General features: G+C 33.3%; 1 protein-coding gene across 2 annotated transcripts in view; it reads left to right on the forward strand.

Annotated features, from left to right (window-relative positions):
- LOC145254773 (DNA repair-scaffolding protein-like) overlaps window positions 1–27,393 on the forward strand; it is a 99,091-nt gene that overhangs the window by 46,372 nt on the left and 25,326 nt on the right. Inside the window, exons 12-16 of one of the 2 annotated variants that reach the window (XM_080113545.1) lie at window positions 1,577–1,741; window positions 5,400–5,505; window positions 8,140–8,298; window positions 9,700–9,762; window positions 13,843–14,059. In XM_080113545.1, coding sequence (XP_079969671.1) covers window positions 1,577–1,741; window positions 5,400–5,505; window positions 8,140–8,298; window positions 9,700–9,762; window positions 13,843–14,059 — 710 coding nt within the window. The remainder of the gene's footprint in view (window positions 1–1,576; window positions 1,742–5,399; window positions 5,506–8,139; window positions 8,299–9,699; window positions 9,763–13,842; window positions 14,060–27,393) is intronic. The other variant, XM_080113546.1, reaches the window with a different exon arrangement.

A 27,393-nucleotide genomic window follows, 5' to 3' on the forward strand; every position in this document is an offset into this window, starting at 1 on the left:
GTGGTTTTCAGAAAATGCAAGAAGTTGCCAAATGAAAGTTTCATGATTTTTATTCTTTCATGCAAATGCTGGCCAATTTTTTTCAATGAAAAATATATCATTTCTATCAATAAATAACTAATTCAATGAAAAATTAATTAAAAAATAAAAACAATTTCAATGAAGAACTAATAAAAAAATGAAAACAGTATTGTTAATAATTATTGAACAATTTTTACAAACTCTTCGAAAAAAAAAAATTCAAATAAAAAAACATCTATTGTAAGGTAAGTTGCATGAATAAATATTTTTTTTGCACACAAATAATTTCATGCTTCTTCATTATAATAGTGAAAATCGAAATATTGCATTTCAAGTAAAATCAATGATATCTACTTATAGTGTTGCGATAATGAAAATATTCAAAAATTATAAAAAACGATAAAGGAGAAATTAATTATTAATTAAAACTGTTTTTAAAGACAATTAGCAAAAATTAAGTTTTGTACAATTGACCTAAGATTTTCAAAGTTTTCATAAAATATTTACCTCCCTTGTCATTTGAACTCTCTAGTTTCTTTATTTAGCAAAACTCAATTTTCGTTGTCTTCGGAAACTATTTTCATTACTAATTAATTTTCTACAATATAATTTTTCATAACTTTTGAATATGTTCATTCCTGCTGCATGACAACTAAGCAGATACCATTAGGTTTACTTGAAATTCAATATTTCGATTTTCGAACTTTGTTATTATAACGAAGAAGCCCCAACAATATTTTTGATTTTATTTATATGATTGAAAGTTTTATGATTTTTTTTGCGCAAACATTAGCCAATTTTTTCAATTAAAAATATATTATTTCTGTCAATACAAAACTAATTTGATGAAAAATTAATAAAATAAATGAAAACGATATTCTTGGACAATTTGTACGAAACTTTAAGAAAATTAAAATTCAAATAAAAAAACACTTATTGTAAAGTAAATTTTATGAATAATTATTTTTTTGAATAACAAATAACTGATAACAAACAATTTTTTAATAGTTTTTATATATTTTTTTCTTTTATGATTTTTTTGTTTTTATGATTTTTTTTGTTCAAATTAAGATAAATATTTAGATTTTTTTTATAATAAATCAACACTAGCAAGCAAATGATTTCTTTATGATTTTTTGTATTAGGGTTAAGGTTAGAGTTAAGGTGCCCAACATTTTAGCATTTTTCTGTGTTTTTCGTAAACCATCCCGACGATTCTGATGATATCACGATCCTTATACTGCATAAATACCAAATTATTTTTTTAAATAAGAATTTTAAAAATCTTATTTTATTGGATTTTTGATTTAAATAAATAATCAATAAAAATAATAATGTGTCAATCAGCAAGAAACACCCACACATACAAATAATGTAAAGTGAATTTTATTAATATAGAAATTGACTTTTTATCATGAAAATCAATCAATTATTACCTCTGGCATATTGATCTTTGTTTTTACAAATAAACCAAAATTGATTCATAAATGAAATAAAAATCTTATTCTGATGTCTTAACTTTCTGTTCGTTTAAAAATGTTGTTTCATTTTGTAGTTGGTCAGTTTTAGTAGAAGATAGCCAAGGCACCATATGTATTGTTCATCTCTCAGAAGAGAAACACGGATCGAAGAATTCTTTGATAAAACTGATTGAGTCAACTGAAGGTGAAACATGGAATTTCTTTGGTCTTCGTGTTTACAGTCGATCTAACAGGCACAGGTTAGTGAATTTCCAATCAAGTGGAATAACAAAAAACGAAAAAAATGAAATCAGAATTGAATGATAAGACGCAAAACAAGGAAATTTTACACTTGTAAACTCTCCTCTATATTAAAAAATAAAGAAACATCCATATGATTTAAGTACCCAGGATAAAGCAAAAATATCAGATTCCAAAAATTACGTAAATTGATCTAATAGTTTTATTTCTATAAAGAAAATCGCTTTTAGGCAATTAATAGGAATTCATATTAGAACATAAATCTCACAAATTAAACTGAGTTATCTCCCTTTGTTTTTGCTTTAGATTATTTTCAAAATGGCGAACAAGACAACCGCTCTTCTGTTATAAAGTTTGATTTTCTTATTTAAAAATAAAACTACTTTCTCAATTCATATGATTTTTGGAATATGATATTTTCGTTTTGTCATGTGTACGTATATCACAAAGGTTTTTCTTTATTTTTTCTTTTGATATAGGAGGAATTCTGGACAAGAACAAAATCCAGACTGTTTGAGACAAATTTGCTATTTTTTTGCTATTTTTTTTTTATTTCAGAAGCATTTGAAGCGTTTAATTGCAGTAAAGTGCAACGGATAACTTTCTCTGCATTATAAATGAGTTTGAGAAATGGAGGCCATGGATGATTGGAAAGCACTGAAATATTGGAAGAAAGTGACCTGTATCATAATAAGGCATGCTGGATTAAAGAATTCAGAAATCTTAGATGCACTCAGTGCTTCCTAAATACCTTTTAGAAGATCCCCTTTTTAGGATTCAGTTTGGGGGGAAAACATTTTAGAAGTACTAGTTTAAGAAACATTTTTAAAGAAGACTGTTTTTAAGTAATATTCAATGTTAGATGATAAACACAAACAAAATAAATTCAAAAGAATTAATTCACAAAAAAATAGTTTATGTATGTTTAAAATGAACAAGGATTCATTAGCTAAGAAAGCAAGGAAGTCTTTGTTGATAATTTAAGGGCCGTAAATTATCTACAGGTCTGAAAAATTGTAATGAAAACTTCTCAAGTCAATTACACAAATTACACTTGATTAAAAGTTATTAAGAGTCAGTGTTCATTTGTTTTGGTACTTGTTGAAAGTTCTGTGAAAAATGTTTGTATTAAAATGAATAAGTTTATACATTTGTTTTCGATGATCAGATGTTTGTGTATGCGCATTAGTGTTAGAGTGTATATGCCTATGACTGTGCGTGTGTGTGTGTGCATTCTTGATTCGATAAATGCATTACTTTAGTTTTCTCATCATCTACCTGAAGGACGAGGAAAGCTGATGCAAAGTAGATGTTTGCTCTGTCGTGGACTTTGACTCCAAGTTTGTGAAAGATAAACCTGGCTTTTTATGCATTCAGGGAAAATCCAAACAACAAATCTGATAAATTCAAACAAATACATCTGATTGGCTTAGGATATAATCCAGGCGCATGCATCAAACTATATGTGCAGAAACCAGTTTAAGCAATTTCGTTTTGGATATTGAAGAGTAAACTTTGTTGTTCACTATACCTTGAAGACTATTAGTAGCCCCTTACGTCCAAGTGGCAATAAGCCTTGTTCGAAGTGAAGGGGAGTTAAACAAACAAAAAAAAAACTATGATGTGTAAGCTGCTATAGAGATATAGAATAAGTGGCTACCAAAAAGAATCATAGCAGACATTCTGATTGTATACGCACAATAAAATTGATTGATAAGTTTTAAAAAAAAGGTGCAGTAAGATCCAGGCAAGTCCATGAAAGACGGGTATCAGAGTGGCAATTATAAAGAAGTAACAAGAAGTAACTATTCACCATCAAGCTCCAAGAAAATCGGAAATCTTTTTATGAAAACCAAGAAACTCATCAACAAAGTCAAACACTCAGTTAAACCGAGGATCCCCTGGTTCTTCGCAGAAGAGAAAAACTTTTGTCAGAAGCAATTGCTAATCATTGGCAAAATCTAAGGGAACCACCTTACAAAATCTAAGAAATTTCTCAACAAGGTTAAACACCCAGTCAAGCTAGGAGATACTCTCATTTTTTTCATAATAATTTAATTTCTGTTTGTTTTTCCATTTACAAGTTTCTCTAATCCAAAAAATATAACCTAGCATTTCTAACCTTCATTTTGTATTTTATTGCTAAATATAAAATTGCTTCTTTGAAAGATCTTCTTCTGATACATGAATTAATTTTTCAAAATGGTCATGAATTAAGAAAATTTCTGAATCAATCATGTTAAACACAATATACAATTGTGAATTACTTAGGACTTTTACTCAGTCAAAAGTGACAGAACAATCTGCATGTTATCTATGCGAATAAAATAAACAAGAAGTAGACATTGTTTGGAAAGTAATTGCAATAAATGCTTTGTGCTAAAACAGAAAAAAAAGCTGAGTCGGATTTATTTATTTTTGTTCGTTTGCTCCTTTTTGACGGTACCAGATGGCATGGGGGCCCGAGAGAGGTTTGAATTGTAATGAATATGATTTGAGCGTAACAGCCACATTACACCACTACCACCTTCAAAGTGTCCTCACCTATTTCAACTTCTGTGTAAAGGTGACTCTCAATTGGACATCTCTTATATCCGAAGTCTGGATCTGGTGCGAACCTGTTATGCACTCTGTCACATTTTTTTGTGCAGGAAGGAGCAATAGCTAGAAAGAGATGGAATAAGTTTAGGGAATTTCTATCATTACAAACCAGAAGAGTTTTACCATTGTCAACCAAAGGAAGGAACTAATAGGTATGCATACACTGTCTGCTGATGCATGGAAGTGGAATCTGGCCAGTGAGGATTGAGGACATGTGTTGCATGGAGAAAAATGATAGAATGATACAATGAATGTGTGAGACTTGAGAAGATAAAATCTGAACAGTATAAGATGTGTGCAGAAGAAAAGACTGCATTGGTTTGGTCACATTAAAGGAATAGACGAGAGTTCTTGGGTTAGTAAAGGTAGAACAGTTGAGGTTACAGGGTCAGTTCATATGAGAAAAGAAAATATGGGAGGAAGTGATAAGATGGATACCAGAAAGCCTTCTACTCTAATCGTTTCTTCCCTCAAACTGCTATACTTTGGATTTCTCTCTCTGTTTCCTGCTTCGCTTACTGTATTAAAATGCAGAATTTCAAATGTAATGTAAACAAACTGCTGCTCAACTCCCTACATAGTATCTATGCAAATTATGTTCTAGATAGTAGCTTGTTACATCAAAGTGGCACTGTGCCTTGCTTTGGGTAGAAATACAATAAAATTAAAAAAAAAAAACCCAGACATCTTGATGCTCAACTCTCTCGTTAGTGTCCCTGTAGACATGGTCACAAACAATAACCCCTTACATCCAAGTGGCAATATGTCTTCTTTGAGATGAAAAAGAGTAAAAATAAATAAAAAATAAAGAACTGGCTAGAGATAGGTGAGTTTGAAAGTCAGTTTCTAAAAGTTGTCCAACACATACCAACATGTAATATAAACGTTCAACCAAACATGACGATGTATCAACTGTTTTGATTGGTGACCCGTTATTTCTTTTTCTTGTGTGATCATTATTTACATATGTGTCATAACTTTGATACTCCTCCCTCTCATTATATTACAATAAATTTGGTTTTACTCTTGTGTGTACTTTCTTTTCATTTTCTGCAGAGACCCTGCGCTTTTCTCCATGATTGACAAAGTGTGGATATATCCCTCTGAGCAGAATGAGTTACCCAAATCTAGCAATGGAAGTGATCATGAAATTGCAGCCCAGGTGAGTGTTGTATATTATTTGTCAGTAATATCTTATTGTGTGTGGTGATGCCAAGTTGTAAGATAAAACAATGTCGCAATAAAACAGATGAAAACGATTCTTATGAGAGAACAATTTAAAATGATTTATTCAAAACATAATACAATTATTAAAATAATGTCCAGAATTTCTCTTATATTAAAACTCTGTATGATGCACCCATGATAAAACAAAAATATTTCAGGTTGACAAGAAAGTTCTTCCAGTTTTTACCTTTTAAATTCAGGTGAACATATTTTGGCTCAAACAAAAATTTATTGATCAAAATAATCACCATCAGAATCAACACACTTTTGCCAACGCAAAACAAGTGTATTTATGCCAGAAATATAAAAATCTTATGTTCTGGTGACAATGAAGTTGCTGAAGGCGCTTTTGATATCGCTTAGGTTTTTGAAACATTTCTCATGCAAAAAATTATTGATATGCTTGAAAAAGTGGTAGTTGATAGGGGAGAAGTCTGGAGACTATGGTGGATGAGCAGAGTTCCATAGCCCAATTCATTTAACCTCTGCAGAGTCGGTTTAGTATTATGCGGTAGGGCATTGTCATTAAGGAGAATTAGGTCTTTTCTCTTGACTAATGCTGGGTGTTATTGTTGAAGTTTCTGATGCATTTCATCCATTTTTTGACAGTACTTCTCTGCCATAATAATTTCGCCTACATTCAAAAAAACTATAATGGATGAGATCGATTGCAGACTATCAAACAGTCAGCATGACCTTCTTTTGGTGCAACTCTGGCTTTGGGAAGTGTTGTGGAGCTTTGTCGACGTCTAACCACTGAGCTGAGCATCCCGGATTGTTGTAAAGAACTCACTTTTCATTGTAAGTCACAACCCGGTCGAGGAACGTGTTATTCTTGTTGCATAAAAAAAGAGAAGATGACACTTCATAACGGCATTTCTTTTGGTTGTCGTTCAATTAGTGAGGCACCCATTTATCAAGTTTTTTGTCTTTCCAATCTCTCTCAAGTGGTTGGAAATCATTGTACGTCTAATTCAGAAGCAAGTTCCCAAACAGTTATGCGTGGATTAGTTTCGATTAAGCCTCTTAATTGATCGTTGTCAACATCTGATGGCTGACCACTATGTCCATCAACTTCAAGACTGCCATTACCGCCACAAAATTTCTTAAACCACCATTGTGCTGTGCGTTCAATAGTAGTTCCTGGGCCAAACGCTTTGTTGATATCGCGAGCTGCTTCGACAGCTTTTCGTCCTAGTTTGAATTGAAATAAGAAAATTGTGCGAATTTGTTTTTTTTTCCATCTTGTGTTCAACGTTCTGAAAAGAAGAGAATTCTTCTAAAACGATTTAATTTAAATGATTAGACAAATTAGATATAAAGTAAAGGTATTATAACAAAAATTTATTTTAAAAACATCATTTGAAATCAAAATTAAAAATTTCGCAAGAACCTTCTTGTCCATCTAATATTACAAAAGTCATAAATTAATCAAGTAATTTTATTTTTACGTAAGAAAATCAAATTTTTTGTGTAACTGAAAAGAGACTGTCTTACTTGCTATTTTAAAAACAAAGTTAAGAAACAAAGGGAGATAACTAAAAATTCAAAATTACGAGATTTATGTTGTAATGTTTACAAATTGCCATTAATTGCTTAAAAATTATTTTCTTTATAAAAATAAAACTATTTGATCAATTTACATGATCTTTGGAATATGATATTTTCGTTTCGTCATTGGTACATGCATCATACTGATTTTTGTTTATTTTTCTTTATATGGGGGAATTCTGGGCAATATAAGGTTTCTTTTTTGTTATAATAGTGAAATTCGAAAATCAAAACATTAAATTTTGTGTAAAATTAATGGTGTCTACATAATTGTCATGTCACAGTAATGAAAAAATTGCGAAAAAGAAGATGAGTTAGAAAATGAATTATTAATGAAAATAATTTTTTAAGACAATTAGCAAAAATTGAGTTTTACAATAAAAAAAAAAGAAAAAGAAACCAGAGAGTTCTAATTGTAACAAAAGGGAGGTAAATATTTTCTGAAAACTGAAAATCTTTGGCTAATTTAGATAAACTTAATTTTTGGTAATTGTCTTCAAAAACAGTTTTCATTAATAATTAATTTTCTACCTCATCGTTTTTCATAATTTTTGGATATGTTCATTATTGCGACATAGCAATTCAGTCAATACCATTGGTTTTACTTGAAATTTTTTGAAGTTTGCAATTATAACAAAGAAGAACCAATAAAAATTTTCTTAGTCTAGAAGGATCTTTCCCTCACCTACTGAGGACAGAACAGATCTCATAATATCAAATCTCCGGCAAAGGCAGATAACTCTCAATGTCTCTCACCAAGGCCTGATGTGTTTATATAAAAACTAATTTCCAAATGACTTCTCATTTAATATCATATTTATAATAATAATATAAATTAAGAATATTTAATGAAAATAACATTAAACTACTTTTAATGCCTAAACAGATTTCTTTTTGTACGCTTTTTTCATGACTGCAATCTTTCTAAATTGGGAAATTAATTTTTATTTTTAACTTTTTCTTTTAGTCATTTATTAGTTTTGCTTTTATTTTTTCTTTCTTTTTTGTATTTTACTAGGTGAAACCTGGTTTCTGTTATGTAACTGGTCCGTCAGGAGATGTAGGGGTTGAAAGCGGAGTGATACCTCACAGAAATAATTCTACCCACAGTGAACCAACTACTCAACCCAATCTCTCCTTGCATATTTCCACTCTCAAAGAAATAAAGCTGTTGCAGGTATTTGAATTTTTAGAAATCACTTTTATTGTAAATACAGGTATATGAAAAACTTTTGACCTGGAAACAATCCATGTGGGACCATCTTGTGAAATATTTCATAGATTTTGTAAACTTATTTTTCTAGGATTTTAGATTAAAAAAAGAATGGTGACTGTGTAGATTCGTGATTTTTTTACTACTGCTTATCAGGTGGCAACATTGTTACATATTTATGTATCATATTGAAAGTATACATTCCAAAGAGGTCTATGAAACCATTCAAAGAAAGATTTCTGAAGATCAACAAACTATTTATGTGTGTGCAAATAAAATGATCCAGGAGATTTTGGAGATTAATAAACATTGAATAATTTCTGACTGCTGCTCAACTCCCTACATAGTATCTATTCAAATTATCTCTTAGATAGTAGCCCGTTGCATCAAAGTGACACTGTGCCTTGTTTGGGGTAGAAATGCAATAAAATTTTTTTAAAAAAGCAGGCATCTTGCTGCTCAACTCCCTACATAGTGTCCCTGTATATATGGTCACAAACAATAACCCCTTACATCCAAGTGGCAATATATCCTCTTTGAGGTGAAAATGTGCGAATGTCAATAAAATGGTTAGAAGTCTTTGAAGATTAATAAACATTAAAGAATTTCTGAAATCTAATGAGAATATTCAGGAATCTCTGAAGATCAAGTAAGCCATTCAGAGATCACAGAGTGTGAACAAAACCATTCATGGAACTTGTGAATGCCAATGAATCATCAAACTTTTAAATCGCAGTGACATGATTCGTGGAACTTTGAATGACAATAATACAATGTATAGAACTTTGAATGCTATCAAAAACATTCAGGGAAACTGTAAACGTACATGAAACCAATTCTGAGATTTTTGAATGCCAAGAACATCATTTAATTATCTAACAAGATCAAGGAAATGGAAATATCCGGGATCTTTGAAAGTCGGTCCAACAATTTAAAGAAATTTTGAATGTGAATGTTAGGTTACAGTAAATGAAACATTTTTAAGATGTTTGAGAATCAGAGAAAGCATTTCAGTACTGTCGGATGTCAAGAAAGCAATTCATAATGGATTAATTCCCAAGGAGGAAAAAGTTAAGAATAAAGAAAAAACAAGTTTAAAATGCATTTGTTTAACCTGCACATTTACTGATGGAAATATTTTAAAGTTTAGTGTGACGGACAAACAAAAATATTATTTCAGATTTTAATATTAAAGCGAGATATGTTGAAAGATGACAGAGCAGTGATTGGTCAAGCAATATTGAAAAACTTTTGACTCATCTTTTTATTTTAAGCAAAAAATAATTATGGTTTATTTCTAAATGACAAAAACAAATTGGTGACTCAAACTCCACACATTTGTAATATTTTTAATTTAATTTTCAGGATAATAATGCAACACGGATGAGATTCACATTTATTGCCAAAATTTTCTATGTAAGGTCAAAGGTCAGTTTATCTTTTATTTATTTTACATCATTTTTCCATTCTTCAGGTGTCAAACGTTGGGTTTGTATTACTGTGCACATAGATTCGAAAAAGTTGTCAAAAAGGCAAATATATAGCAAATATATGTTATCAAAGGCAAGATAAGTTACTTTTCTACCAAACTGGATATATTTTTTGTGTTTTTATTTAATGTAACATGTTTATTCAGCTCGAAAAAACATGTAGTGTTTACCGATGTATTGGACAATTCAAAATGGCGCCCGACTCTCTCTTTAACACGGTAAATTTGGGAAAAGGTGTTATAAATAATAAACTAGACAAAATACTATTAAAAAAACACCGAATATATGTCAACCTATGTCACGGTAATATATATTGAACGAATTTCTAACAGTATTTTGTCTAGTTTATTATTTATAACACTTTTTCCCGAACTTACCGTGATAAAGAGAGAGTTGGGCGCCATTTTGAATTTTCCAATACATCGGTAAACACTGTATGCTTTTTGAGCTGAATAAACATGTTACATTGAATAAAAACACAAAAAATATATCCAGTTTGGGAGAAAAGTAACTTATCTTGCCTTTGATAACTTTTATTTGTTATATATTTGTTTTTTGACAACTTTTTCGAATCTATGTGTACAGTAATACAAACCCCAAAACGTTTCTTTGATATTTCAAACTATCTCTCTCTCTTATTTCAAAAACTAACCTTTCTCTGGCCTACTTTTTATTTACCCCCTCCCCCTCTCAAATTCATTCTTATGTTTGGTGAGATTCCTGAATTGATGATGAGCAGTCGATTACACGATAAACAGCAATTAGCAAAAAGGGGGAGAAAATTTTCGTGTAAGTGATGTTTGCTGTCATGTAATGCAAGGATTTTTCAATATGTGTTCCAACATTGCTTGCTGGAGAGTAGAAAATGGATCTTGGGTTTACTTTCATGCTTCCCTTATTTTGTCCTTTAGTCCTCACATTCCATGAGTGATGTTTCTGACAAAGAGGAAAGAATTGCTGTTTTCTGGGGCAGAATCTATTCCATCTAACACTTATTGTTAGCAAATTTTTGATCTTGAATTAGTATTTTCTTTTTTTTTTTAGTTCCTTACACTAAGTGGCTTCATGGCTTGTCTGGAAGGATTTCAAGTAGAAAAAAAACAAAAAAAACAATAAAGTCTTGGCGAATATAAGATTAATTCTTTTCTAAGGATGACCTGAACACCGTCTGAAAATGTAGTTGGCATCAGGCTTGAAATGACAAAAGTTTTAGCAGCATGACTGAGACATATAGACAGAGATCAATTCTATAAAATATTAACACCATTCTTCATGTCAAAGTTAACTAAAACTATTTGATTAAAAAATGATGCTAACAGGTTAGTCATTCCTTGTTAGAAATAACTGAAATATGACTAAAACAAGTATTAATATGGTTTCAATAATCAAAACTAATAATTGATTGAGAAATAAACAAAACATTATGTCTTACGATGGCTCTATTTTTTTTTTTACCGTTATCTTGATCTTGATTGTTTAATGTTTAGCTTATTGTATATTCTCCAGTCGTATTCACGTGTCTTTTCATATAGATTTAACCAATAATCCACTGGGGTAGACTGTTACATTCCATGCTTTATAGATATCTCCGAAGGGTATTTCAAAAGTAATGCCTCCTATTTTTTATTCTTCCTAAATAGATCAGAGGGTATTGCAAATTGCATTGCTATGATGACTGAACTTATGCATTCATGACCTGAAAGTTTCATCTACCTGTTAGCGGTGTGAGGCAGCAATACCTGTCTTGGACATATGTCAGAAGCAGAAATGCGTCATTAAATTCTTGGCAAAAGTGCATCGAAAATGATGGTGACCATGTAGAAAAATAAATTTTGGAGCGCAAAAAGTTGCTTGTTTTAATGATATCACTCCCATCTTTGTAGTTATTCAACCTTTTGAGTTAAAAAGAAAAAGAGGTTTTATTTTTGGAATGACCTTATATGATAAAGCACGGTATGGAGATGCATGCACGGCCATTGTTCAGCGCTGGCAAAAGTGCATGAAAAATAAATTCTAGAGCACAAAAGGTCGTTTGTTTTAATGGTACTAATCATGTCTTCATAGCTCCAACTTTTTGAATAGAAAAAAATAGGAGGCTTTACTTTTGGAACAACTCTTCTTGGTGTTTGTCCAGAATTTCTCCTATATTTTTTAAAAACAAAAATAAAGAAAAAAAAATCTGTATTATGTACACACTTATGAATAAACAAAGATATCATATTCCAAAAATCATGTAACTTTTTTTTTTTTTTTACAAAGGAGTCACCACTTATCAAGGCCCGGAGGCCACATGAGGATAAGGGTTATTTAGTGTACAGTAGTCAGTGGGATAATATAGTAATTGTTAGTTATGGAAATTTGGTAAATTGGATAACTTAATGGGACGGTTCATCAAGAATTTGTTTATGTTGGACTTGAAGATTACCAAATTGTAATCAGCTGAAAAACAGGCAAACAGAAGAGAGTTCCACAGACGTGCAATTCTAAGAAAGAAGCTTTGTTCATGGAATCTATGTTTAGGTTTAGGAAGATATAAAGAGCAGGGGAAATTATTGACAGTGGTTTCCACTAGACAAATGTTTTTCAAGAAAGTTTGATGAAGGGGACTATAGTTTGGAGCTCAGACGAGCACTTGCCATGAAAATAACGATAAAGCAGAGATAGGCTCACAACGTCTCTTCTGTGGAAAAGAGCTTGCAGGAAAATGACATCCCTCACTAGGCTATGAAGTCTATTTTGAACTCTATCAAGGCAGGATAAGATCTTTCTAGCAACTCCTACCCAGATATGGCAACAATACTCCATCCTTATATGCACCTAGCTTTTATATAGATAGAGAATTGCATCAGCAGTGAGATATCTAATGGAGCGATAAAATGATCCCACCATTTTTCCAGCAACCTTGACAACAGATTTGATGTACGTGTTCCATTTCAAATCAGGAGTAAAGATCAAGCCCAGAAGCTTGTCAAAACATGGAACCTCCCCATGATGAGAGTCATTCATTTCAGTTGATGCCAGATAGGGATCAGCGCATTAATAATGTAAAGACAGAAGCTTGGTTTTAGATGCATTGAAAGTAACCAGCCACCTCTTTCCCCATTGTACTCTGTGCTCTAGATTAAGATTTGTTTAAATTCTTTTTGTTTTGTTAAAATCCTTTTTATTTTGTTAAAATGTTTTTTGCTTCATGGAAATGTTTTTTGTTTTGTTTAAATATTTTGTTTCGTTGAAATGCTTTTTTGTTTCATTGAAATGCGTTTTGTATCATTGAAATGCTTTCTGTATCATTGAAATACTTTTTGTATCGTTGAAATGTTTTTTGTTTCGTTGAAATGCTTTTTTGTTAAACTGCTTTTTGTTTTGTAGAAGTTCTTTTTGATTTATTGAAATTATTTTTGTTTTGTTGAAATGCTTTTTATATTAAAATGCTTTTTTTGTTTTGTTAAAATCCTTTTTGTTTTTGTTAAATAGCTTTTCTGTTTTGTTAAAATGCTTTTTGTTTTATTAAAATGCTTTTCTGTTTTATTAAAATGTTTTTCTGTTAAAAGGCTTTTTTGTTAAAATGCTTTTTGTTTTGTTAAAATGCTTTTCTGTTTTGTTAAAATGTTTTTCTGTTAAAATGCTTTTTTGTTAAAATGATTTTGGTTTTGTTAAAATGCTTTTTAGTTTTGTTAAAATGCTTTTCTGTTTTGTTAAAATGCTTTTTTGTTTTGTTAAAAAATGCTTTTTGTTTTGTTAAAAAATGCTTTTTGTTTTGTTAAAATGTTTTTTAGTTTTGTTAAAATGCTTTTCTGTTTTGTTAAAATGTTTTTCTGTTAAAATGCTTTTTTGTTAAAATGATTTTGGTTTTGTTAAAATGCTTTTTAGTTTTGTTAAAATGTTTTTCTGTTTTGTTAAAATGCTTTTTTTTAAAATACTTTTTTTCTTAAAATACTTTTTTTGTTTTGTTAAAATACTTTTTAGTTTCATTGAAATGCTGTTTCGTTTTGTTCAAATGTTTTTTTTTGTTTTGTAGTCCAAAGAACGTGTTCAGCATGAAAACCAGTCTGTGGCCAATGCCAAAATGATTCTATTCCTGAGTGACCCGAGTATCAGTGAAGAATCTTATGGTTGCAATTACATAACTGTCCATTGCCTTCCTTTATGTTATTTGAATGAAGAACTGACCACTAATACAAAATCAGCCCCTCATTCAACCCTCGTATTGATGAGAGATGTCCTTATAGAACAAGGTAAGTCACACTTTGAAAACTTTCCTAAACATCTCATTAAACAACCTCAATCGATTGGTAATGGCTTGTAAGTTGATACTTTGCCTCTCCTAAAAAAGAATTCTTATTAATTTAAATTCTTTGTGAATTGTCCACATGCTATTTGTTAATGAATAGGTACTTACCTGTGATGTTCAAAACTTGGAGGAATGCTATAGAAAATAAAGACCTGAGAATAAATGTTACTAAGACAAAAGGATTGATCAATGGTTGTAGAGTTGGAAATTCCCCTAGAAAGAAGTTTGTGGTAATGGAGTCAGGTGTGGTACTTGTACGCATTGGATATATCAGGGTTTGCACTAGCTTGAAAAGTCCTTGAATTTTGACTTTTGTCTTGAAACGACCTAATTTCTATTATTACCTTGAAAAATCCTTGAAAATATGGAAAATGTTTTGAAAATTATATTCTTTATGTTCAGAAAAAATTTGTGTTCAAATATTAAAAAGGAAATCGAAATAAATGCTATTAAATTTTTAAGTATTAATAAAAATACCATTAAAATATTTTTTAAATATTGAAAATAAAATCGAAATACATTGTTCTGAAATTACATCATATTATTGTGGATACTAGAGTTATGTGCCTTTATCACAAAAGTATCTGATGTTTTCCATATAATATTGGTACTTGTATAGTTTAATCAGTTTTTTTTTACAGAGAAAAAACAATTTGTTACAATACCGAGCAAAAGGGTCGATTTTTAGGAAGAAAAGTTAGTATTAAAGATGGGGAGGGGGTGTCGGCGTTTTAAACTGAGTTATCTCCCCATGGTGTGTTAAAAAATTCAAAGATCTCTTCCTTTCAATGTGTTGTCTTAAAAACGTGTTTTTCCACTGTAAAAAGAAAATCTACTTGATCAATTTAAGTGAAATGTTTTCAGAAATCTTCAGTCCAAAACGGATATGTACAATATAACCTTTTTTTTTTTTTTTCCATACTTTCATTTTTAATGTCTTGATTAAACTGTACAAGTTTTAAAAGTAAAACGAACACAACGTAGAGCAATCTTCAATGGAGAAAATAAGATTTAATCACGCTTGGTTGGCCAAATATAAGCGAGTCAGGGAATGTAAATATGATTGTTGACATTGTTTTGTTATGAAAATGACTTTTCCTGTTGTCAATTAAGTTTTTTTGTTTATTATATCATTGTTTATTTATCAAATTTTGTGTTGCAAACTTGAATTTTCTCTGGAGAAGATATTGAAAAACTTTGAAAAGCCTTGGTAAGATCTTCAAATTAAGTAACATTATTAAAAATAAAATCAAGATAAATACTATTAAATTATTTTTTTAAGTGTTAACAAAAATGCCATTAAAATATTTTTTAAATATTGAAAATAAAATCGAAATACATTGTATTATTCTGTATACAAGAGTTGCATTATGTTATCACAAAACTATCTGATGTTTTCCAAATGATAACATTGGGTGGTTTTGTGATAAAGGGACGTAACTCTTGTATCCACAATACCGGAAATAAAATTTTTTAAGTCAAACGAACATAGCATAGACCTATATACAATAGGGAAAATAACATTTAACCGCGTTTGGTTGGCTAAATATAAGTGGGTCAGGGAATGTAAATATGATTGTCGACCATCATATTGTTTTGTTATGTAAATGAAAATGACTTTTTCTGTTGTCAATTATTAAGTTTTTTTCTTTGTTTTGCAACTGGTGCTACCAGATCAGGCTGTCTAATGGCTTCCTGAGACGAAATGCACCTACATTGATTTGTTTTTGTTTTCTATTCTCTTTTGTAAAACCTAATTATGTTCTACGAAAAACAAAAACAAAAACAACAACCCTCCTTCCCTCCTCCCCTCCTTTCTTTTTCCTTCCCTACTTCCCGGTTGACTCTGTCGGTGGGGCATTAGAATATGCCGACTGCCCCCCTGCAGAGGGTATGTCCCTCAATGGGGCCACCTGTTGACCGTGGGTGGCATCCCGTAAGGCTTACGAACGGAATCCTGGTGGTTGAGTAGATCATGTCCAGGATATTTTAAGGACATGAGATGCAACACACCTCTTTGGCCCTTACTTAAGCTAAGACGGGCGGTTGGATAGGCCCGATCCAATCAATCGGTTGGTCACGCCTAGCCCTAAATCAGACAGACATAACAAGAAAATATGCTTGCACTTCCCACACTATACAATAAACTGATTTAGTAAGCGGTGGCTGGAGGGCCAATCAACTTGCTGAATAATGGACTAAACACGACTGAAAAACTGAAATTCTTACTGAAAACGAGGCCTTCAGAAAGAAATTGAAGAACCACAGGTGCTTGAATCCACCAGCAAGAAGAGTATACTTTTCCTGTATCCCTGTTGGGTTGGGGCGAATGGGTATCCCCCCCAACACTTCCCATATAGGACTCCGAGGTGGGTGGGGAGCATGAAAAATGAAACAAACCAAATATATCAATGGAATCCAGAAAGCCTCAAAAAAGAAACCACACCGAAGTATCTGATGCCAGTAGTTCTGACACTGAAACAGAGCTTCATCAAAAAAACCAGAATGTTCCCCGCTTCATAGTTATAGAAGCAACTGAAGGGGAACCAATAACCAAAATATCCCCATTCAAAATTGAAAAGATTCTATCTAGCATCAAACCTAAAATGGTTAAAAAACAAAATAATGGTACATTACTTCTCGAAGTAGAAAACCAAAAATATGCTATTGAAATTTCCAAATAGAAACGTTTTAACAATCAAAATGTTAAAATTTACCCTCACAAATCTCTGAACATTAGCAAAGGCGTAATCAGGAGTACTGAATTATCACTGTGCCCCTTGAAAGAAATTCAGACTAACCTACAAAAACAAAACGTCACTGACGTTAAAAGAGTCCAAATTAATAAACTTGGCGAAATAATAAAAACAAATACTTACATTTTAACATTCAATACTCACCAAATTCCAAACAAAATTAAAATAGGGTATGAAATGGTAGACGTTGAACACTACATACCAAACCCACTCAGGTGTTACAATTGCCAGAGATACGGACACCATCGAGACCGGTGTACCCGCCCTCCAATATGTATAAGGTGCGGAGATAATGAACCTCATGCAGATTGTAAAAAAGAGCCAAAATGCATCAATTGTCAAAAAGGCCATAGCGCCAATTCAAAAGAATGCGACAAATGGAAGAGTGAAAAAGAAATCAACAAAATAAAATATACAAAAAATATTACCTTCCAAGAAGCTCGCAAACTATCAGAAAATGCAAAATATTCTGAAATAACAAAAAAAAAAACATACAGCAAACTACCCAACCAAATAAACAAACAAAAATAAATTCACTCAACATCAAATCCGAGGACATTATTAAACTACTTAATGAAATGAAGGAACTTATGGAAGAATTTAAAAAAATTATAAAACAATTCAACAATGAAAAAAAAGTTCCTATAACTGAACAAACCTCTCAAGCTAAAACTAAATCAAATAAACCCATAAAACCCCAAAATACAACACCCATAGAAACATCTCTACTTACAGAGGAGAAAAAACAGACACCAAAATATGCCCATGAAGAGAAAAGAAATAAACCTCCACTCAAAAAAGAAACTAAAACAAAACTAGACAGATCACGCTCAAGTTCCAGACCAAGAATCCCTACACAAAACAGATTTGAAGAAATGGACATAGAAGACCGAAGATCTGATACCAATGACTAACAAAAAACAAAAAATAATCCAGTGGAACTGTCGCGGTTTAAAAACAAACATGAATGAACTGCTTTTGCTACTAGCGCAGGAGCGCCCTGCAGTGGTGTGTCTCCAAGAAACTTTTCTGAAACCAGGAGACAAAATTAATATTAAGCAATATGAAATTTTTAATTTCACTCATAACTTTGGGGGCAGGGCCTCCGGGGGAGTAACAATTCTAATCAGAAACGATATACCCCATAGCAAAATAAACATAACAACCAATATCCAAGCAATTGCTATTAATGCCACACTACATAAACCAATGACAGTATGTTCACTATATATACCTCCAAACGATGACATAGATAAAAACGAGATTAAAAAATTGATTGATCAATTACCCAAACCTTTCGCCCTATTAGGAGATTTCAATAGTCATAACATACTATGGGGATGTAAAGACACCAATAAAAAGGGCAAAACGTTGGAAGAATTTATCAATGAAAACGATATATGCTTCCTCAACGATGGAACACCTACACACATCAACCCAACTGGTGGAAACCATTCAGCCATTGACCTTAGCTTGTGTGATCCATCACTATATATGGACTTAACCTGGAAAGTATATGATGACACTTGCTGCAGTGACCATTTTCCATTAGTGATAGAAATTCCAGAATTCAACAGCGAAAAACTTCCCAGATGGAAGCTAAATAAGGCCAACTGGCAATTATACAAAGAAAAATGTCGACATAAGTTGAATGATTCAGAGACAAACAACGCTGTAGAATTTTTTACAGAAACACTAGTTGAAATTGCAAATGAATGCATCCCTAAAACTTCAGCATCTAATCGGTACAACAGACCCTGGTTTGACAATAAATGTCGGGAATCCATCAAATTGCGAAAAATTGCACTGAAGAAATTTCAGAAACAACCCACAACTTCAAATTTGATAGAATACAAATTAAATAGAGCTAAAGCTCGTAGGGTAATAAAAGCAGCTAAAAAAGAGAGTTGAGAAAAGTATGTCAATAAACTAAATTCCTCTACAGAACCGAGAGTAGTATGGGAGATGATTAGAAAAATTTCAGGTAAACATCAATCAACACCAATTAAACACCTGCTTAAAAACAACAACAGAGTAACCGATGAAAAGAATATAGCAGACCTACTAGCCGAAACTTTTTCTCAAAACTCATCTAACCAAAGCCGTAACTTTAAATTTATAACAATTAAACAAAATATCGAACAATACAAACTAAACTTTAAATCAAAAAACCTAGAAGATTATAATAAACTACTTACATTAACTGAATTAAAAGATTCTATTAAAAGATCCCACAACACAGCCGTAGGACCTGATGAAATCCATTACGAATTCCTGCGACAACTCCCTTTGGAATCATTGAAGTTGCTACTAAAAATTTATAACAAATTATGGACAGAAGGTGAATTTCCTGACTCGTGGAGGCAAACCACAATAATAGCAATACCAAAACCAGGAAAAGACCATTCGAATCCACAAAACTACAGACCAATCTCACTGACTAGCTGCTTGTGCAAAATAATGGAGAGAATGATAAATGATAGATTGGTTTGGTACCTAGAAACCAACAACCTTATCTCCAACCTACAATGTGGATTCCGTAATAAGAGAAGCACAACAGATCACTTGGTTAGATTGGAAACAGCCATAAGGGAAGCCTTTATTAGAAATGAGCACCTATCAGCAGTATTTTTTGATCTGGAGAAGGCCTACGACACTACGTGGAAATATGGAATTATGAGAGACTTGCACGAATTTGAACTAAAAGGCAGACTCCCACAATTTATAAAAGGATTTTTATCTGACCGAAAGTTTAGAGTCCGCATTGGAACTACTTACTCAGACACCACAAATCAAGAGGAAGGAGTACCTCAAGGTAGCATTTTATCTGTGACACTGTTCAATATTAAAATGAACAGCATAGTGAAATGTTTGGACCCTGGTGTTGAGGGATCTTTATATGTAGATTACCTACTGGTGTTCTGCAGATCAAAGTATATATGCACCATCGAACGCAAACTCCAACACTGCTTAAATGAATTAGACAAATGGGCAATGGAAAATGGATATAAATTTTCCCAATCAAAAACCAAATGCGTTCATTTCTGCCACATGAAAAAACTTAATAATGATCCTACATTGAAGCTTGGAAGAACAATAATCCCCACCGTAGAAGAACACAAATTCCTGGGCCTTATATTTGACAAAAAACTGTCATTCATCCCCCACCTGAAGAATCTAAGAAATAGTTGCAACAAAAGACTGCAACTACTACGGGTAATAGCTCATACAGAATGGGGAGCCGATCAAGAAACACTAATGAAATTATATAGGACTTTGATAAGATCAAAACTCGACTATGGTAGTTTTATATACCAATCAGCCAGAAAGTCCTACCTAAAGATTTTAGATCCAATCTGCCATGGAGGACTGAGGTTAGCTCTCAGTGCTTTTAGAACATCCCCAGTTGAAAGCCTCCATGCAGAGGCCAACGAAATCCCTATAAATATAAGGAGTTAAAAACTGGGTGCACAATATTACACTAAATTAAAAGCACAACGAAATAATCCAGCATATGAAGCTACATTCAATCCGAGATATAAAGAGACATTTGAAGCAAAAAGAAAGGCCATAAAGCCCTTTAGTCTTAGAATGAAAGCAATACTGCAGGAATCAGAAATGACTGTAGAAAATATCCAAGAACATATACTACCTAAAACCCCACCTTGGATACTTAAAAAACCAAAAGTAATCTTAAACTTGAATGAACTCCCAAAAGCGAAATCCCACCCTAATATCTACCACGAAAAAGCCTATGATATTCTCCTAAAATATCCAGACCATCTACCTATTTTCACCGATGGCTCTAAAGACCATAATAGAGTGGCATGTGCTGCAGTGTCGAATGAAAAAACTCTTAAAAAAGCTCTTCCAACAGAAAGCTCTATTTTTACTGCCAAAATATGTGCCATCGACCTCGCACTCAGCATTATAGAAAAAGATGAACATAGGAAATTCCTAATTTTTTCAGATTCACTTTCCGTTTTGACATCTCTGAATAACAAAAAACTTGAAAACCCACCAATCATCAAACTAACAAATAGAATTGATTCACTATCCGAACACAAAGAAATATTTAAATGTTGGATCCCAAGTCACATTGGGATAAGAGGAAATGAAAGAGCCGACTTAGCGGCCAAATCAGCTCTAAACTTAAAACCAGATACAATAAACATACCATATACTGACTTCAAACCCAAAATTAATCAATTAATTCATGCAAAATGGCAACGACAATGGAATAACAACACAAATAACAAATTATACCAAATCAAACCCATACTGGAAAAATGGTGACAAACTCCCTCCAAATCCAGAAAAGAACAAGTCGTTATAACTAGAATACATATTGGCCATACAAAACTCACACACTCCTTCATTCTAAAACAAGAACAACAACCACAATGCCCATTCTGCCAGAAAACTTGCACCATTAAACATCTTTTTGTGGAATGTAGAGCTCTAGATAAAGATAGAAAACAATACCTCAAACACAACAGCATGAAGAAACTTTTCGAAAACAACTGTCTAGAGGAAATATTATCCTTTTTAAGAGTAACAAGGATCTTTACAAAAATATAAATCATTCTCTGAATCAACCCAACTAAACCTTATGAATGAATATATGAGGATATATAAAACTTAAAAAAAAAAAAAAAAAAAAAGATCGTTAGATATTAAAACAAACAAAACTATTGAACTATACAGAATTGATTGATACTCGATGTCATAAAGTTCTTTGAATACATAATTTTTTTTTTTTTTTTAATCCTGAGTTTGGCATTGAATAACCTGAAAAGGGTTGATATGCCATTAAGCCAAAACAAAACAAACAAACAAACATTGTTTTGCAAACTTGAATTTTCTCTGGAGAAGCTATTGAAAAGTACTTGAAAATGGACATTGAAAATCTGTACGAACCCTGTACACAAGAAGTGCAATGGAATTACTGATAGGCCGAGACAAGACAATCAGTTTGTATGCAAGATATCTAAGACAACAGAGACAAATGTAACCTGAGATATATAGAAAATACATGAGCATGGCAAAGTTATTGAAGCTGTTCAGAAATGTTACGTTGGTAATACAATCGGAGCACAAGGAGGAGCAGGTGATAATGTGATAGCTAGAATTAGAAGTGGATGGATTAAGTTCAGATAAATTTTGCCATTATTAACCAGCAAAGCACTACCACTGTATGTCAGGCACGTGTATGCCATGTGATGATGTATTGGAGTGAAACCTGGCCAGTGAGGGTTGAGTGTTAATGTAGACATTGGTTACCTCCCTTGCTTCAGTTACATGGTTACCTCCCTTGCTTGTGGTGATATAAATAGGAGTCGGCCATCTTGGTTTAGTCAGTTCGTTCGTACAGTTTAGACAGACTACAAGTGTCTCAACAAATGGTAGCAGAGATATCCCTCTGTGTGCGACAAAACGAAAAAAAAAAAAAATTTTTTTTTTTGTACAGCTTGTCTGTAGCACTAGACAGATCGGATATCGGATATGGCAACTTCGAACAAACAACCTCCATTGTTGGAGGGGGAGGATGTTTACGAGAACTGGAAACAAGACGTTGAAATGTGGTCGTTGTTCACGGATCTTTCTGAGGAAAAAAAAGGGCCAGCAGTGTTTTTGACGCTACCACCGAATATTAGAGAATGTGTCCGTGAATTGCCAACAAGTGACATCAGCGGACGAGATGGCTTGAAGATCTTAATAAAGAAACTGGATGACATATATTTAAAGGATGAACACACGCGCGCTTACATGACTTTTAAGGAATTTTACACTTATAAAAGATCGTCAGGTACCAGTATAAATGACTTTCTTGTTCGTTATGAGTTTTTGTACCAAAGATTAAAAAAATTCTACATTATTCTACCGGAAGGAGTGCAAGCTTTTCTTGTTTTGAACGCGGTTAACATATCGGAAGAGAACGAAAAATTAGCGCGGACAACGTGTTCTGTTTTGACGTATCAAAACATGAAGGAATCGATAAAGAAAGTATTTGGTGACATTTATCGTGATGAAAATGTACCGGCAGTGAAATCAGAGCCCGAAATCGTCAACTATAATTATTCTAAACCGAGTAACAACAAAAGGCGTTTTCGTCGAGGACAATCTAATCCATGTGACCGAAGTGGAAACGTGTTGTTGTGTTACAAATGTCAGTCTCCGAACCATCTAATTAGAGAGTGTCCTAGAAATACGCCCAGGTTTACGGAAGCGACAGAACAAATACACATTACGTTGTTCATTCAAGAAAATATTTATTTGAACAGTACAAATGAAAAAATCTCAAATCTTGTAAAGGAAACATTTGGAATGGCAGTCTTGGATTCTGCTTGTACTCGCACACTGGCTGGCGAAGTGTGGCTTGATGTTTATTTAGATACTTTAAATGAAAGTGACCTGCAACTAGTGAAGTATACGAACTCAGACCGGAGTTTTTGTTTTGGTGATGGAGTGGCTGTCACAGCAATTAAAGTTGCTAAATTTCCGGTTACACTCGGAGGTATAAGAGTTTATATCGAAGCAGATATTGTGAAAAACGACTTGCCTCTTCTATTAAGTCACAAATCAATGAAGACAGCAGGAATAGTGCTAGATTTCCGGAAAGATATGTGCTGGATTTTTGATAAATGTATTGAACTAAAGACCACAACTTCAGGGCACTATTGTCTCCCCTTAACAAATAAGTTGTTGGATCATAGTGGTACTAAGAACATTGTATTACATGTTCAGAATTTTGGTCAGTGTTCTTTCACAGAAAAAAAAAAAAAAGCAGAAAAACTTCATCGACAGTTTGCTCATGCCTCGAAGGAAAAACTTGTTTCCTTGGTTAAAAAAAGTGGCAAATTCAATGACAAGGAATTTATAAAGGCGATTGAGGAGGTTTGTGAAAACTGTCAAATTTGCCTTAGATTTAAAAAAGCTCCACTGCGACCGGTTGTGGGATTGCCTCTTGGCAATAGATTTAATCACACAGTTTGCATGGATTTGAAAGAGTTCATCCACAATGAGGTGTGGATACTACATCTCATTGATGCCGCTACCAGGTATTCAGCGGCAACATTGATCAAAACAAAGAAGAAGGAGGAGATCATCAAAAACATCTTTATGATGTGGATTACCTATTTCGGATCTCCTGCTCGTTTTCTGAGTGATAATGGGGGTGAATTCAACAACGAACACTATAAACAGATGAATGAAAAACTCAACATAGAGACCTGTACTACTGCCGCAGAAAGTCCATTCAGCAACGGTACTGTAGAACGTCATAATTTGATAGTTGCTGAGGCAATGAAAAAAACAATTGACGATGAGAAGTGTGAACCTGAAATTGCCTTGGCATGGGCTATTTGTGCAAAAAATGCCCTCCTCAATTACTCTGGACACAGTCCAAATGAACTTGTATTCGGTTTCAATGTAAATACACCCTCAATTCTGACAGACCAGTTACCTGCTATGGAGTCCTCTACTACAAGTGACATGGTGAGAAAAAATTTAAATGCTCTCCATAGTGCAAGGAGAAACTTTTTGGAAGCTGAGTCCAGTGAGAGAATTAGGAGAGCTCTCAGGTCTAATGTCAGAACTTATGCTGATGAAGATTATGCTACCGGAGACCAAATCTATTATCGGAGGCAGGGTTTTAAAGGATGGCGTGGTCCAGCAAAAGTGTTAGGCAGAGAAGGGCAGTTTGTCTTAATCAGACATGGCGGAGCATTTTATAGGATGCATCCGTGCCAATTGATGAAAGTGAATAAAAACAACGAAAAAAGAACAAAAAAAGCTGAAATGCTGGGAAACACTACAGAAGGGAAGAATGAATACCTTTCAGTTGAGGAGGAGGAGTTGCAGAATCAAGTGGTAGAAAGTGAAGATATAGACAGAGAAGAAGTTGTTGATAGTTCTACCAGTTTAAGAGATAAGACTGAAAAACCTGGCCGAAATAAGGCCATAACTTATAAAATAAATGGAAGTGGGGAGTGGAAGAAAGGAAAGGTTATGTCAGTACAGCCTAAATCAACTGGCAAATATAGTCATTGGATCAATATAGAACCTGAGGATGAAAACGAGGATCAAGTTTGTATCAACTGGAATCATATTGATCATTGGAGAGAAGTGCCCCAATATACTGAACAGGAAAATGTAGTCCTGCTCACCGCTGAACAAGAGCAGTCGAAAGCTGTAATGGATGCCAAGCATAAAGAAATAAAAAACATGAACACCTATGAAGTATTTGAATGTGTGCCATACACAGGTCAAAAAACAATATCCACAAGATGGGTGATTACTGAAAAATTCAAGGATAATCAGAAAACAATGAAAGCTCGCCTTGTAGCACGAGGCTATGAAGAAAACAGTAATCTGAAAACGGACTCCCCAACATGTAGCCGTGAAGCTATGCGAATGGTCATGCTAACCGCATCAATAAAGAATTGGATGCTGCAGACCATAGATTTTACCTCAGCCTTTTTGCAAGGTGGTATTTTAGAGAGAGATGTGTACCTGAGGCCACCATCTGATGTTTGTCCTAAATCTCAAGTGTGGAAATTAAAAAGATGCATCTATGGATTGAATGATGCTCCACGGGCATGGTACAAGAGAGTTACTCAGGCTTTGATTGAATTAAAAGGAGTAGCAAGTGCTTATGATAATGCATTGTTTTTGTGGCATGATATTAAAGGAAATTTGACTGGAATTCTTGCTATGCACGTGGATGATTTTGTTTTCTGTGGAAACACAGAGTTTGAAAGGGATGTGATTGCAACATTGAAAGAAAAATTTAAGGTGGGATCTCATGAAAGTGGAACATTCAAATATGTTGGACTGAATGTTAATCAACAGGAAAATGGGATCACTGTAGAACAAGATCTATATGTATCTTCCATATCTCCAATAGAAATAAGCAAAGGGAGGATACTGAGGAAAAATGATGAACTGAATGAAGAAGAAAAGCATGAGTTGAAGAGACTTGCAGGTCAGATGATGTGGGTTTCAACTCAAACACGCCCTGATATAGCTTTTGATGTGTGTAAAATGAGCAACACTGGAAAGCATCCCAAAGTAAAAGCCTTATTTGAGGCGAATAAAGCCTTATCAAAATTGAAATCCAAGAAGGGTTCTATAACATTTCCAAAATTGGGAAAGCCCTCAGATTTACACATTTTGTGTTATACTGATGCCTCTTATGCCAGTCTGGAAGATGGATCTTCACAGGGTGGTTTTGTTGTCTTTATTGGAGGAAGTACTGACAAAATGGCCCCCATGTGTTGGGCGTCAAAGAAATTGGACAGAGTGACAAAAAGCCCATTGGCCTCAGAGACTCTTGCTCTGAATGAGGGAGCTGATGCTGGTGTTTTGACTGCGGTTATGATACAAGAGGTATTTCAGTTATCTAAATTGCCAGACGTTCTCTGCAAGACAGATAATGCATCACTTGTGGAGACATTGAATTCCAACAATCTGGTAAGCGATCGACGATTGAGAATAGATGTAGCAAGGCTGAAGGAAATGAAGAGTAGAGGAGAGATACAGATAGAATGGATCAAGGGTTGTGATCAGGTCTCTGATTGTTTGACCAAGGCAGGAGCTTCGTCTGAGCTTCTAAGAAACTTGTTAAATCAGAAATAAATTATTCACTTGAGGACAGCAGCAATGTTAATGTAGACATTGGTTACCTCCCTTGCTTCAGTTACATGGTTACCTCCCTTGCTTGTGGTGATATAAATAGGAGTCGGCCATCTTGGTTTAGTCAGTTCGTTCGTACAGTTTAGACAGACTACAAGTGTCTCAACTTGTTGCATGGAGAGAAATGATATAAAGATTATTCAATGAATGTGTAACAAGTCTTAAAGACAGGCTCAGAAGAAGATTAAATGTGGACAGTATAGGGAGATGAATGCATAGCAGGAGACTTTGATTGTATTGATACGTTGGGAGAATGGATAAGAATTCCTGAATTAATAGATGCAGAACAATTGAGGTAGTAAGGTCAGGCCACAAAGAAGGCCAAGTAAAAACATGTGAAAATGTGATAAAGATGGATTTGAGAGAAAGAGAACCTGGGTAAAAATAGGTTAACTTGGAAGTCAATTCCTAAAAGCTATCATACACGGGCCAGCATATAAAATGGATATTAGATCGAATATGATGAGGATGACTTGTTTTGTTGAAACTATAATTTAAGAGATTTGGGGATTCTGGAGTTATACCTTAATTGTCACTACTTAATTATGAATCTGGCACAGATCATCATGATGCAGGTCAGGCTCTTACAATATACTGATGCTTTCCAGTCATTTGTGGCCTTCAGCTCTCAAAACCATTAATAATGCACATAAACAGCTGTTTCACTTTACTGCTAGTTACAGGTGACTGAGGATCGCCTTTGAATATAATATTCCCTTGACACTTCCTCCTTCAGAGGAAGCTGGTTCAACCCGCCTAAAGTGAATGTTGTACAACAAAAAAACTGCTATAAAATACTTCTAATGGTTCTGAAATAAGATATTAA

The sequence above is a fragment of the Euprymna scolopes genome, chromosome 30 (assembly GCF_053919585.1).
Source record: "Euprymna scolopes isolate OS-2025 chromosome 30, ASM5391958v1, whole genome shotgun sequence".
Classification (NCBI taxonomy): Eukaryota; Metazoa; Mollusca; class Cephalopoda; order Sepiida; family Sepiolidae; genus Euprymna; species Euprymna scolopes.